The 13780-nt window shown below is 44.1% G+C and overlaps 1 protein-coding gene across 1 annotated transcript in view; it reads left to right on the forward strand.

Moving 5' to 3' along the window:
* The window catches only part of GRIN2A (glutamate receptor, ionotropic, N-methyl D-aspartate 2A), a 379799-nt gene that overhangs the window by 309750 nt on the left and 56269 nt on the right, over nucleotides 1-13780 (forward strand). Inside the window, exons 8-10 of the mRNA XM_005871756.2 lie at nucleotides 1383-1508; nucleotides 4964-5193; nucleotides 13424-13584. Coding sequence (XP_005871818.1) covers nucleotides 1383-1508; nucleotides 4964-5193; nucleotides 13424-13584 — 517 coding nt within the window. The remainder of the gene's footprint in view (nucleotides 1-1382; nucleotides 1509-4963; nucleotides 5194-13423; nucleotides 13585-13780) is intronic.

A 13780-nucleotide genomic window follows, 5' to 3' on the forward strand; every position in this document is an offset into this window, starting at 1 on the left:
TTTCTTGTTATATATTAAGTTCATTAAGTGGGAATTTGTGATGACCTCTAGCTCTGTTAGGTAGTCACAGACTTTAATAAGAAGGCGGTCTGCTATCAGCCTAGTTCTTTATGAGTATTACTAGCTCCATCAGAAAAACAATTTAAAAATAATAAAATGTCTACTGTCCAAAAGGTATTATTGGGCTTTTTACATTTTACCCTCAGAAAATGTTTGCTTATTATAAAAAGGATTATAAGTTCATTGGTATCAAAGGCAGTTTCTTTTCAATGATGCATTCTGGTGAGGATCCAGGGTGGGCCCAAAGTGGGCGTACAGTTTTGAGTATGTGAAACACAGAGTTTATTCTTATATTATTACTTATTAAGTATTGTACTATTATTTTGTCCAGTGCTTTATGTTCATTTTTAGTATTTTAGTCTGTGATTTTCTAGCAAATCTATGTCATACACAGATAAAATGCCTCTATTCAGCTCATTTTCATATCCTCAATCAGATTGAATAGAAATGTTCATTTATTTCATAGAATATCTCTTACTTTTTAGAGTGTCCTAAGATTTAGAACCTTGTGGGTTGGCCTGCCCTCCTGTGACCTCCACATAAAAATGAACTTGTGAAACTACTTTCAGGAGCAATAGTCATCTATCCATCTACTACTTCATTTCCTCTGCCCTTTGATTGAATTGTCATGGGAATGCCCTCAAATGACTTTCCAATTGCATTGAAGCCCATTACCAACATCAACAAGGTTCTGAAATTGTAGAGATCTCACCTGTCTTAGCAGGAGGTGAGAGGGAGAGTGTGTGAGCAGTGGTGCAGACACGGCCTTCCAATATTCTGATCAACCCCATGCATTATGATCCTTTTCAAACAGGTTGTAACTCTCCCATTACTTCTAGAATCCCCTGCACAACATCCCTCTGGCATGTAAAAATAAAAATTGAAACAACAATAAAACCCATGCTAATTGGCAGGAGCCTGATGGTTGACTATTGGAGTCTAGCCTTGGTTTGATTCCCTGGATGATTCTGTGATTATATAGGCTCCTGTGGCCTCTTTATTTGCATTCTAGCTTCCTCCCCTGGTATTATCATTCTATTTTGTTTTTATTATCCTTGACCTGATTTGCAAAATGTCATATGCTCTTCTCTATTTTTATCCTAGTCTGTGCAGTCTTATAAAGTGCCTCAAATATTTTGTAGAATAAAGAATGGTTCAAATGTATGAATAAAAAATGACTAGCTCCCTTTGAACGATCAGATGCACATTAGAGAAAGTTTCTCGGTGAGCCTGAAAATGGACCTCTGGGCTTCCTGCTGGCCCTGGCTGTGAGGAAGAGCAAACTGATCATGTCTCCATCCCTCTGGCCTGTTTCTCTGCAGAACCATTCAGCGCCTCCGTCTGGGTGATGATGTTTGTGATGCTGCTCATCGTGTCCGCCATCGCTGTTTTTGTCTTTGAATACTTCAGTCCTGTTGGATACAACAGAAACTTAGCCAAAGGGAAAGGTGAGAACCCCTTCATAAACATGATTCAACATTAATGCTATTTACTTTCCATTAATGTTTCATATTTAGAACACAGGATCCTGTATTTGCCTTGCTAAACCATTGTACGAATGGTCATTGATATTACTTTTAATCCCATACAAGTATTGCTTATTCACTTCAACTGAAAAAAAAAAGAGATAAAACAAAATGAAGCATTTTGTCTTGTTATAACTTGGAGTTCATAGTTAAGTGGAAACTGGTATTCCATTTGTTGAGTAAGCAGATTTGATGAATATTTTTTGCAATTAATTTAAAATATCTGTGTCAAAAGAAATATTAAAATTGAAGTGAGTCTCAACTTTAGTCTGTGTAAGAAAATGGCTTTGCAGAATCTAGTTTAAGAATATCATCCAAAGTACTGCATCATAATTATATTCGTTCAACAATAAATGTAATTATAAAATGGTATTTTCTCCCAAAGAGTTATATTTTCCTCTTGACAGCGCCTGACCTTAGTGCAGTGTATTTGACAAAGTGGCAATCAGTAGATAGGAAATTGAATTGGGAGGCATTCATTGGCTATAACTTATTAAGAGGCTCCCACGCAAGCCAATATTCATGTCATGTATATAAACACATTACATCATTTTGAGTGAATTTTCCTCAGTGCACAATAAATTCTAAGTGGATTGTATATTAGAAAGGTGCCAGGACCAACTCTCCTTCCTGAAAAATGACTTGAGGTTGTAGAAGACAGCAGATCTTCAAGGTACAGTTATTCAAAAACAAAACGCTTTAATTCGCATATATTCTTTTCATGTGGAAGATCCAATGTTGGAAACAGCCAGCAGGTCCAGGGAATCTATTAGGACCTTTGTTTTATTGTTCTCCCACTTCTTCTTCACCATTGAAGAGTGGTGATTACTACCTAAACCATCTCCAATCAACCAAACATAGTAAAAATGCCATAAAAATCATGTTGAATTTGAATGGGAGCATCACCCAGGTCTTCACTAACAGGATGACGCAATGAGCAAGTAAGGAGCTTTCTGATAGAGTGGAACCTGAGACGATTTTCTGTGGGTGATCAATAGAGTAGGTCTTCACATGTGCAGAATAAGCATCTGTGCTATTTATGAATTTGTGCGCATATTTGGTGACTATTTGTTGAGTGGGTGCTATGTGCCAGGCACTGTACTGGTGCAGGGGGATAACGTGGTAAATTGGATAGACACTTCCTGACCCTCAGGGAGCTGAGAGTTTAGTTGTGGAGACAACATATAAATACACGAATTAATAATCACAGATTGTAATAAATCTCAAGAAGAAGGGGGGAAACAAAGTGAGTTGATGGAATGGAGATGCTACTTAAATAAGATGGTTGAACAAGGAAGGACTTTTGGAAGAGATGACATTGGAGCTGAGACCTGAAGAATGAGAAGAGTTCAGTCATGAGAAAAACGGAGGGAAAGGCATTCCATGCAGAGGGGACAGCAAATACAAAGGCCTTGGCATGGGATAGATCTTGATATGCTTAAGAAACAGAGAAGATGTAAGTGAGAGAGGTGGACAATGGTATAAGATGAAGTCAGAAAGGTAGGCTGCTGACTGTGGTAAGCATTTCAGGTTTTCCTCAATATATAATGGAAGGAAAGAGGGGGAATGAAACGTGGCCAGTGTGGAAGGTCCCTGGAGCCATTCTGTCAAGACAATGGGAAGGGTGGCAGCATTGGAAGGAGGGGACTAGGTAGGAAGGTGTATGATCCCCAAGAGAAAAGATCACAGTGGTTTGGACTTGGATGGGGTAATGGAGATGGAGGTAAGTGGATAAATTTGAGATATATCTCAGAGAATAAAAAAAAATCATTCAGAGGCCATCATGTGCAATAATTTCTCCTTTGGCCAAAGCACTCGTGAGCAGATCATTGTAAAGTAAAGAACCTAGCATGCGAACTCTCCAGCCTTTCCATTACATCAGGGCTTTCTATTTCCTGCTCAACTGCATGTGGAAACTCAGGAAATAGCAGCTACTTGTTTCTTTGTGCAAAATGGGTTTTGCTTCCATTTCACTGCACTTCATGGCAAAATTATATAGCCTGGTAATAGTATTCATGAATCAGGAATTCCCAAAAGTCTCGGACAGATCCTTTGCAACTGCCCATTCCTGACTCCCAAAGAGCTGTCACTTCTGATCAACATGCGCTCTTAATAAAATGAAGTGGTTCGTGAAGTTAAGTGGATTGACTCTCATTATTTTTTTCTTGAGTTCTCGGCCTCTTGGGAATGAGCCCAGAAGATCATAAAACTGGGCAAAGAGAAACAGAAGAGACTGAGGTCGGAAAGAATACAATTAATTGCCTTTTCTTTTATGCGTTGTGTATGGATATTATAAGTATCGCTGTAGCCTGCATTTGGCCTCCAGTGTGGGAAAAGCCTGTGTCTCCTAGGCTCCCTGCCCAGAACTTCATCACTTCCATCAATCTGCATTCACTTCTGCCTCTTGATTTATTGCCCACGCTGCCTGCATCTCCAGCTGAAGTCTGAGCAGATCATTTTTTTACATCTTCATTTACTTAAATGGCATAAAAATTAACCTTCTGTTAAAGGAAGACCTTTTCTACAATGAAATGAGGGCATACATTGATTTTTTTCCCCCTCTTGTGCAAAACAGACCTGAAAGCCCTAACGTGTGCTTTTTCTGGTCTGCACCCTCCTCACCCCAATACATTTCAACATGTTGTTCTGCCTCTTGAGTTAAGGCTGCTGCAGGGAACATCTAAGAATCTTAGCGACACAAGTGTGTCAGGGTACACGGAGAGGAAGAGTGCCCTGATAGCACAGTTCGTTTTCCATGATCCTGCAACCAAGCGTCTCCCATCTGTGAAGTGTTTGAAGAATTAAGCCCTGTAGTTCTGTTCCTTCATGTCTCCATTTGAAGAGAGTTTTATTCCTATATTGTGAACACTTTACATCTGAGTTTGAATAGGAGCAAGTGCTAGGGGCAATCGCATTAGAATACCAAACACCAGTCCCACTGAATCGCATGGTTCTTATGCGATAGCACATGGGATGAATACTGAAGCAACCCCCCTCCCTGCCCCACGTTTCTGAGAGCTTTCTTTACGTGTATCGAGGAGATTGCCCTCCCAATGGAAATCAAATCGAAATTTAAAACTGGTCATAACACTACTTGTCACTCAAATCCACATTTTGCATAATCATTTCTTCTTCCTTTCTTGTTGTCCTTTAATTTTCTTTTAAGAAACATGGCAAAATCCCAGCTAGATAGAAATATAGGACAAATTCTGATTTTTAAAGAAAAAAAGGAGATACGGTGGCTGTGGTTCTGAGGCAATGAAGGGTCACAACTGTGACATAATTCCATCTTCTAGCAACTGTCAGCGGCCATCGAGTAGTTATTAAACACTCACATTTTGGGAAGCTGCTGAGAATGTCCTTTCTGTCGTTTGCAGCACCCCACGGGCCTTCTTTTACGATTGGAAAAGCTATATGGCTCCTGTGGGGCCTGGTGTTCAACAACTCCGTGCCTGTCCAGAATCCTAAAGGCACCACCAGCAAGATCATGGTGTCCGTGTGGGCCTTCTTTGCCGTCATATTTCTGGCCAGCTACACAGCCAATCTGGCTGCCTTCATGATCCAGGAGGAATTTGTGGACCAAGTGACGGGCCTCAGTGACAAAAAGGTAAGGTGACCTTGCTATCCTCTCTGCCTGCGGATGGATCGCAAATGCTCTTCCCTTGGAAGGGAGCGATTCAGGCGTTGTCATCCAGATCCATCCACTCAAGCACAAAGCCAGAGGATTTTTCCCCTCTCAGTTTAAATGGGCGTATTTCTAAAAATGCTAGGAACAGAACCATAAGCTTCGCTCTCCCAGGTCTGAAAGGTTCCAGATCTAATTTGGGAGCAGTTTCCCCACGTGGTCAGTCCTTCTATTTAGATGCTCTTGCCGGTGATGAGGCCCTGTGGCTCAGGGTTCCAGCTCTGGTTGCAGCCCACCTTCCTGGGAGAGTGTCATGTCGAGGAAGATCCTGAGCCTGGACAGGACAAACTTGGGGTGAAGTGGGGTGCTCTAGGCTAAAGGTACCTCCTGATTCTGTGATCTTGGAGGAGTCTCTTAAAGACTCTATGCCTTGGAGTCCTCATCTATGACATGAAAAAAAAAATCTCTAAGCCCTACCCAGAGAGGAAGCTGACAGCTGCTTTTTAAAAAACATAGATTTTTATTGATTTCATAGAGGAAGGGAGAGGGAGAGAGAGATAGAAACATCAATGATGAGAGAGAATCATTGATCGGTTGCCTCCTGCATGCCCACAACCCGAGCATGTTCTCTGACTGGGAATCGAACTGTGACCTCCTGGTTCATGGGTCGACGCTCAACCACTGAGCCATGCTGGCCGAGCCTAACAGCTGCTTTTTACTCTGTGGCCAATCAGCCCCATTTTCAGCACACCTGACTCACCTGAAATGTCTTCAAAGGACTTGAAAGGATCAGTTTTTCATTTCCCACCAGTTGTTTTACTCCAATACCTCTCCAATCCTCCCTAATGGGGCTGTGCTTACTGCATTGAGACGGGAGTGATCACACCTGCTCTCATTCTCCACTGAAATGTAAGGAGGTTTGCGGGGTATGCGTGGCTATTCAGAATGCACAGAGAGGAAGAAAGGAGGTAAACGGGGTGCATCCTGCTATTGAAATTCTAGCTTCCAAAAACAAATCCCAACTTGCTAAGCTCAGCAGTATGAGGATTGCAGCGCTGCAAAGATTTTCTGTCTCGTGTGTGTGGATAATTTGTCTCTATAAAATCTCACTATCACATCTTGTTGACATAAGTCTACATATACGCTTTTGGCATTCATCAATAAGTTGCTGAATAGAAAATCAGTCCAGAAAAAGCCCTCACAGCTTTTCCGTGTTATCTGCTGTGGTTGAAAGAGGTACAGAGGAGCCTGTCATCAGAGAGATGATGAGGGGTTGGAGTGAGTCACCCTCACAAAAGTGCCATCACCCTAGGTAGTGCGTGGCCTCTCTCTGATGGCTTTCCACTGTAGCTTGAGTAAATGCCAACCTACATACCATGGCGACAAAGCCCTTTATTTTTTGGCTGACGCCATATATCCCCTCCCTCTCCATCACTAAGGCTCCTCTCCATTCCTTAAAAACTCCAAGTTCATTTCCAACCCGCTGCCTTTGCACTCTGTGTCCTCTGCCTCCAGTGTCTTCCTATTCTCACCGCTGGTTCCCCCATTCAGGTCGAGGGACGATATCACCTCTTGGGACTGGCTTCACTGTGGTGAACCTGACAGCCTGAGCTGGTGCTCCCGTGAAACTCTCATTGCAGAAGGAAGAAATAAACAGCAAACCAGTGAATGTGAATGGAGACTATCCCAGGCAGAAATGAGTGCTATAAAGGAGATAAAACTAATGAGATTAAAATTGACTTGGGAGCTCAGGTGCCCATCAGCAGATGAGTGGATAAGAAAGCTGTGGTACATTTACACAATGGGACACTACTCGGGCATAAAAAAGAAGGAACTCTTTGGTGACAACATGGATGGACCTGGAGAGTGTTATACTAAGTGATATAAGCCAGTCAGAGAAAGATAAGTACCATATGATTTCACTTATATGTGAAATCTAATGAACAAAATAAAGTGACAATCAAAATAGAAAGAGACTCATAGATACAGAGAATACACGGAGAGCAAAAACAACAACAACAAAAACAAACAAACAAAAAAAACCACCCACACACAGCAAAAAACTCATAGACACAAACCACAGTACGCTGATTACCAGAGGGAAAGTGGGGTGCAGGGAGATAGAAGAGGGTAAAGGGGAGATAATTGGTGATGGAAGGAGACTTGAATTGAGGTGGTGAACGCACCATACAATATACAGATGATGTAGTATAGAATTGTACACCTGAAACCTATATAATTTTATTAACCAGTGTCACCCCAATAAATCAAATTTTAAAAAATTTAAAATTGACTTGGGGAAGGGGATATCAGGAGAGTGCATATGAAAGAGTTATCTGGCACCTAGTAGGTGCTCAGTTCATGCTTGCTGATGAATGAAGAAATCATGGTGTTGGACACTGTCGGCATATCCCCCCCCTCCCCCCCGGGTGTCCTGAGATCCCTTTTCCAGCTCTGTGTGCCCAGCCTCACCTTTGCTGTAAAGCAGTGGTTCTCAACCTTCTGGCCCTTTAAATACAGTTCCTCATGTTGTGACCCAACCATAAAATTATTTTCATTGCTACTTCATAACTGTACTGTTGCTACTGTTATGAATCGTAATGTAAATATCTGATATGCAGGATGGTCTTAGGCGACCCCTGTAAAAGGGTCGTTCGATCGCCAAAGGGGTCGCGACCCACAGGTTGAGAACCGCTGCTGTAAAGGCTCCTACAAGGGATCTTCACAGGACAGTTACCTTTGGGCACAGGAACTGGGAATGAACTTTCTCCCAATCTTTTCAGTTGCCTGTAACCAACCAGTGAGAGGGTACAAACGCCGGGCTGCTCTGCGGCTTCCAGGCAGGGCAAACTCGAAGCAGTTTCCTCTCCAGAGCTCCCTGCTAGACCAGGCGGAGGCTGAGACTTTGCCTAAAATTACACCCTGGGTTGGCTTCCTCCCTCCCCTGACCTCCGTCCCCCACTCCCTCCCTGGTTTCTCCTGGCACCCTTCCTTAATAAGTCAAGTTCACCCAAGTCCTTGGCTCAGGGTCGACTTCTGGCTGACTCCCGCCTAAAGCATATGGCATCTGTGAAGCAGATAAAGAAAGCCCCTCACTCAGAGATGGAAGGCTGGGTCCCATTGGCTCTCTGCCTCATACGGGCTCCGAGATGCTTTCCTGGCATGTAACCTGTCGGGTCTTCTTACCCCTCCCTGTCAGTTGGAAATCCTAGTTGGAGGAGGATGAAAGGAGACTGCAAGCATGCACGGGCCTTGGAGCCTATAAGTCCCCTACAGGCACAATGCCCCGTGACCCAACTCTATCACATTATGGGAGCAAAGGTACAGTTTCTAGAAGAAGTGACCGGAGGTGCAGGGGAAGCACTGGGGAGCCATGTCCTGGATGCGAGGATATTTTAAGAAAATCATTGGCAGTCTACTCTGCTTTTTGTTGCTATTTTCAAAGACGAGGGGAAAAAATCCCCTGCTACATAGTTTTGGTTCTAAATAATATGGCCGCTTGTGGGAAAACTAATTAGAACCACTAATAATTTGACTGACCTTCTCTCATTTGGAAACACCTAGTAACAGATACTGCGTCCTCGTGGGACACAGCTCAGATGCAACCTCAGAGCATCGGCGGCAAGCAGAGAGCTCTTTTAATTAAATGTTTGATACAATTAGATAAACAGCAACGTTCTTGGAGTAAATAAGCTAAGTGCTCCCAGAAGATTAATAGCAGATACACCGAGAAAGTTTGCACAATACAAATCTATATTGAATCAATTTGTTTTAATACTGTTCACAGTGGGTTTCTCTCTCTCTCTTTTTAAAACACGAATACCTGTGTAACAACTCAGGTTTACAATACGTTAAGCCATTTGCAGGATTAGTGCTTGCTGTGCAGAGGCACCTTTGGAGTCCGTGGTGTGATCAGATGAGCTTGGGTTTAAATAACAAGTGGGCGGATTCGCTGGTAGATGCTCCCCTAGGAATTATTAAAGGAAAGTTGGAAATCCAAACTGTTGGGACTCACTATGGTAGGGAAAACCCATCTTTGGGAGGCAGCTTAACGTAGTGGGAAGAGCAATGTCATATTTGGGGTCACATGGACCTGGATTCAAATCCTGGCCTTGCCATATAATGGTTATATGGCCTTCAGTATGTCAGTATCCCCAAGGCTTAGTATCCTAATAAAAGGTGGGGGGGGTGGTATTAGTATCATCTGGCAAGGTTGGTGTGAGGATTAGAAGTAACCTACTGCTTCTTCCCTGCCCTTTTCTTCATCACCCTCCTCTTCCTCATTGTCATCATCCATGACTGATTCAACCATTCCTCACTTCTGGAGTCTGAAATGATATTGCACTGAGGTGGCCTTTTGTGACAGCAATGGAGGGAATTGGGGGAAGTGCCCTGGCTCTTGTGGAGTCGTGCTGCCTCTGGGCACTGCGGTCGTGCTGCCGGTGGCCCTGGCCCTCCATACTTACTGGTCGAATGGAGGCCTCTGAGCCTCTTAAGGGCCATAGCTGTTCAATGCTGACATCTGGAAGCCCGAGGAACTCCACCAGGGGGAGAAGACTGCACTAGAAATAGGGCCTCTAGTTGCCAGTGTTCCTGATTTACAGCCACAGAAGACAGATATTTCTGATAAATGTGTAGTGTTGGTTCATAAGAGGAACAAAGAAAGGTCCTGGGCAAGTGCCACATTCTTCCTGCACAATTTATTTCCCAGACCAGCATCTCTACTTCCTCCATCATAAGTTGCTTGCCACGTCTTAATCACTTGGACGACTTTCAGACCTGGCCACATACTGGATGAGGAAAATAATTAGAATATTATACCCCTCCAATCCTCTGTTCTCCACAGCGGAAGGGCACTGGCTCATTCTGTGGCTAAAGGCACGCTCAGCAACAACAGGTGATGCGTATCAAGCATGCGGATGCCAGGAAGTGTTCCAAGCTCTCTGTGATTAATTGCAAAAGCAACCCCCAATTTACAGACAGGGAAACTGAGGCTCAGAGAACTTACGCAGCTGCTCACAATGACTGTGTTCCTAAGTGGCACTTGAGAAGCTGAACGCTCTGAGCCCAAGTTCAAGGGAAGCCAGTAAACAGGAACAGTGAGGGCAGCCTGGGGAAAGAAGCCATGAGGGTTCCACTGGCTCTGGGGATCATGATTGCATTGTTCTGCATCCCCTGTTCCTACGCTAAAGCCCACATTGGTCTCTTTCTACTTGCACGGGGAACTCCCTGGAAGAAAGTGGCACTAGAAACTATTCCCCCAAGAAACACAGAATGTGTCCTTGGCTCGAGGGCCTGGGACTCAGGAGATGAGTCGTGCTTGCCCTTCTTTTTCACACTGTAGACCAGTGACTCCTTAGCCGTGAAATTAATGTAAGGGGTGTGACCATTCAAAAAAACAGAGCCTAATGAATGCCATCGAGTATACCACATGTAGAAAGAGTGAGCACGGTGAAGTGGCCTGTGTGTGTGTGTGTGTGTGTGTGTGTGTGCAAGGTGGCAGTGGGAGATGCATTGTGAGTCATGCTGTAAAACCTTTGACAGCTGTGAGTCCAGTGGGAAAGGTTCCTGGATCCCGGTGCTGGGCTGACTTCTGTGTGGATAGCGGTACAGTCAAGGCCAGTGGAGAATGGGAATTCATCACAGAGGCTGATGACCTGCCTGTCGCTGTGCAAACCAGAGGCAGGGATGAAAGGGACTCCAACAGAGCCCCTCGGCTCCTCTGCAACAGATGGGGAGGGGAGTGGAGGCAGTTAGTCAAATTGGCTCTCTCTGGTTGTCTCTGGAGGTTGGGAGCGGCTGCTACAACACCTAGATTTATGAACTGCCACTGTTGTCTCCCAGAGCAGGCAGCTAGCTGCCCGGCGAGCGAGCCTGGGCTCGGCCTCCTCTTTCAGTGATGAGTTGAGTTGCTGTTGGCTGGGTTGAGTGCAAAGAGCATTTTACTGTTCACACTCACACATATACTCACACTCCCCGCAACGACCCTTAGGAGGCTCTCCTTTGGACGATGTATGGCCACTTCCCTCAAATCCTGTTGTGGCGGCTTATTAGGCAGCAGCTAATTTAGGGGAAATGGTTTTTAACTGGAAATTTTAACAGTGAAATGAAGTCTGAAAAAGAGAATAATGTATCTGGTTGGCCGGACTCAGGTAAACTTGCACACTTTCTCTGGCAGTTCTCAGCTCCGTGGAGGGCATGCTGGCCTGGAAGTCCAAGGGGCCTCTGGATTCTAGCCCTGGTCCTGCCATGGAATTGCTGGGTGTCTTTTTCCTCTCTGGGTCTCAAGGTCCTCGCCTCTGAAAGAGGAGGGGCTACTAGCGTGATCTCTGAGGAACAGTGGAAGTTAGACCTTAGCCCGTTGTCTCATTACATCACTTTCTACTTTCAGAGTTATATATTTCACAAAAAACGGAGGCCCACCTTCCTTTTTTTGCCCATAATGACAGTAAAAATGAAAACAATAATAGCTTTATTTTTGAGTGCTTACTCTGTTTCAGGCACTATTCTAATTACTTGACAAATGTTATAATTTTAGACCTTCCCATTGACCTTCAAGGAGAGGTACTGATATGTTTCCCATATAAATGGAGGCAGTGTGAAGAAAGTGCCTTATCTAAGGTCCCACAGTTTGTAAGTGATAGAACCTGATTTTACAACCTGTGGACCCGAGCTCAGAATTGTAGCCATTGGCCTGTGTTGCCTCTAGATTTTCATTGTGTTTTGGGGACTCAGACCCAGTTCTCTGGACTCCTAATCTATTCGGGTTGCCCCAAATGCTGAAGTTGTAAATGGACAGTATTAGCCAATCATGGAAGACTAGTGGGGCATGGACAGTGAGCTTTCATGAAGGCTGGAGGTTCCATTCACAACATGGGAACCACTAAGAAACTAATGCTTAGTAGGGACATCAGCTTAACAAATGTTCATGAGCCTGCCATCATTATGCCTAGAGTATGTTAGGCCTCCAATAAGTATTGCATGTATGGATGAATGAGTGAGTAGAGAATGAGTCAGTGGTGACATATAGTTATTGTAGGGTAAGAAAAATAATTTTTCCTCTATTCTTCTAGGTTCCTGGTTGAGAATGCCCCTCTCCCCCCAATAATAAGAGATAGGTTAACAGGAGAAAAAAACAAAAAAATTTAATAACAAGTGTAACTCCTGTATGCATAGAAGATACCCAAGAAAACGGAGTAACTCCCTTAAATAGCCCAAGCTACCACCTTAAATACCATTTCCAGCTAAATAAAGACAAAAGATGTTGGGGGGAGACCAATTACCCGAGGTTACCAGGAAAAGCACAGTTAACAAGGGTATGTTTGTTATGTAGACTTAAGTCAGTTGCCTTTTCCATTGGTAAGAGTTCCTAGAGACTTAGTCATCTTCCTCTTCCAGGTACAGCAAGAAAGACACCCTTACAAATGGAGATTTTCCTCATAAATGTAAATGTCTCTCTCAGGAGGGTAACTTCTACATGGTTTTCAGAGCTTCTACTGTGTCTGCTGATTTTTTAAAAAAAATAATCAGCTCCAAGTAATCCTATGGCAAAGAAACATATTTTGGGGTAGCAAAATCTGCTCCCCTTCATCATTGTAAACGAAGTTCAGAGTGATTGGTGGGGATCACAGAAAATCCTATATAATAAAAGGCTAATATGCAAATTATCCCCTTGGGAGTTCGACTGACCCGGAGTTCGACTGCTCACTATGATGTGTGCTGACCACCAGGGGGCGGCAGCCGGGGGAAGGAAGGCCCCAGCCAGCAGCCGGAAGGCCCCGATCGGCCCTGATCGCCAGCCAGGCCTAGGGACCCTACCCGTGCACGAATTTTGTGCACCAGGCCTCTAGTTTTATCATGAGATGGATAAATTAACCAAATGAAAATAATACCTTCATTCCTGCTCAACCAACATTTTCTGAGCTCTGCCAGGTCCCCAGTGCTCACCACTAGGCTACTGTCTACAATGGCACCAAAAAGTTCAGTCCAACAAGTTATCTATTGTGTACCCAGCCAGTATGTACTGGGGAAGAGCATGGAACAAGACAGACACTGGAGCTCACAGACCAGTGGGAGATGTGATTAAGAAGCACAAAACTGAATGTGTTTTTGCTGTGCTAATGCATGCATGTGTTTAACTCCTGACACAAGGCAAAGTGATGGCTGACTTCTTCTCCTTCTCCTCTTCCTTCTCCTTTCTCTCTCTCTCCAGTTTCAGAGACCTCACGACTATTCCCCACCTTTTCGATTTGGCACGGTGCCCAATGGCAGTACGGAAAGAAACATTCGGAATAACTACCCCTACATGCATCAGTACATGACCAAATTTAATCAGAAGGGAGTAGAGGACGCCTTGGTCAGCTTAAAAACAGGGTAAGGATGGTGGCTTCTTTTTCTCCGCAGGCCTGCTAGCTGATAAGCCTCACAGAAAATGACTCTCTGCACACCTTGGTCCTTATCTGCCCCCACTGCATATTTTCTGGAGAGCTGGGCAGCCAGATGCACCCCAGTTAAGGGCTGCTTTTGTTAATCTGATGAGCACCACAGGTTTCCTTCTGAGTTGTGTTAA

Source organism: Myotis brandtii, unplaced genomic scaffold (assembly GCF_000412655.1).
Source record: "Myotis brandtii unplaced genomic scaffold, ASM41265v1 scaffold355, whole genome shotgun sequence".
NCBI classification, from domain to species: domain Eukaryota; kingdom Metazoa; phylum Chordata; class Mammalia; order Chiroptera; family Vespertilionidae; genus Myotis; species Myotis brandtii.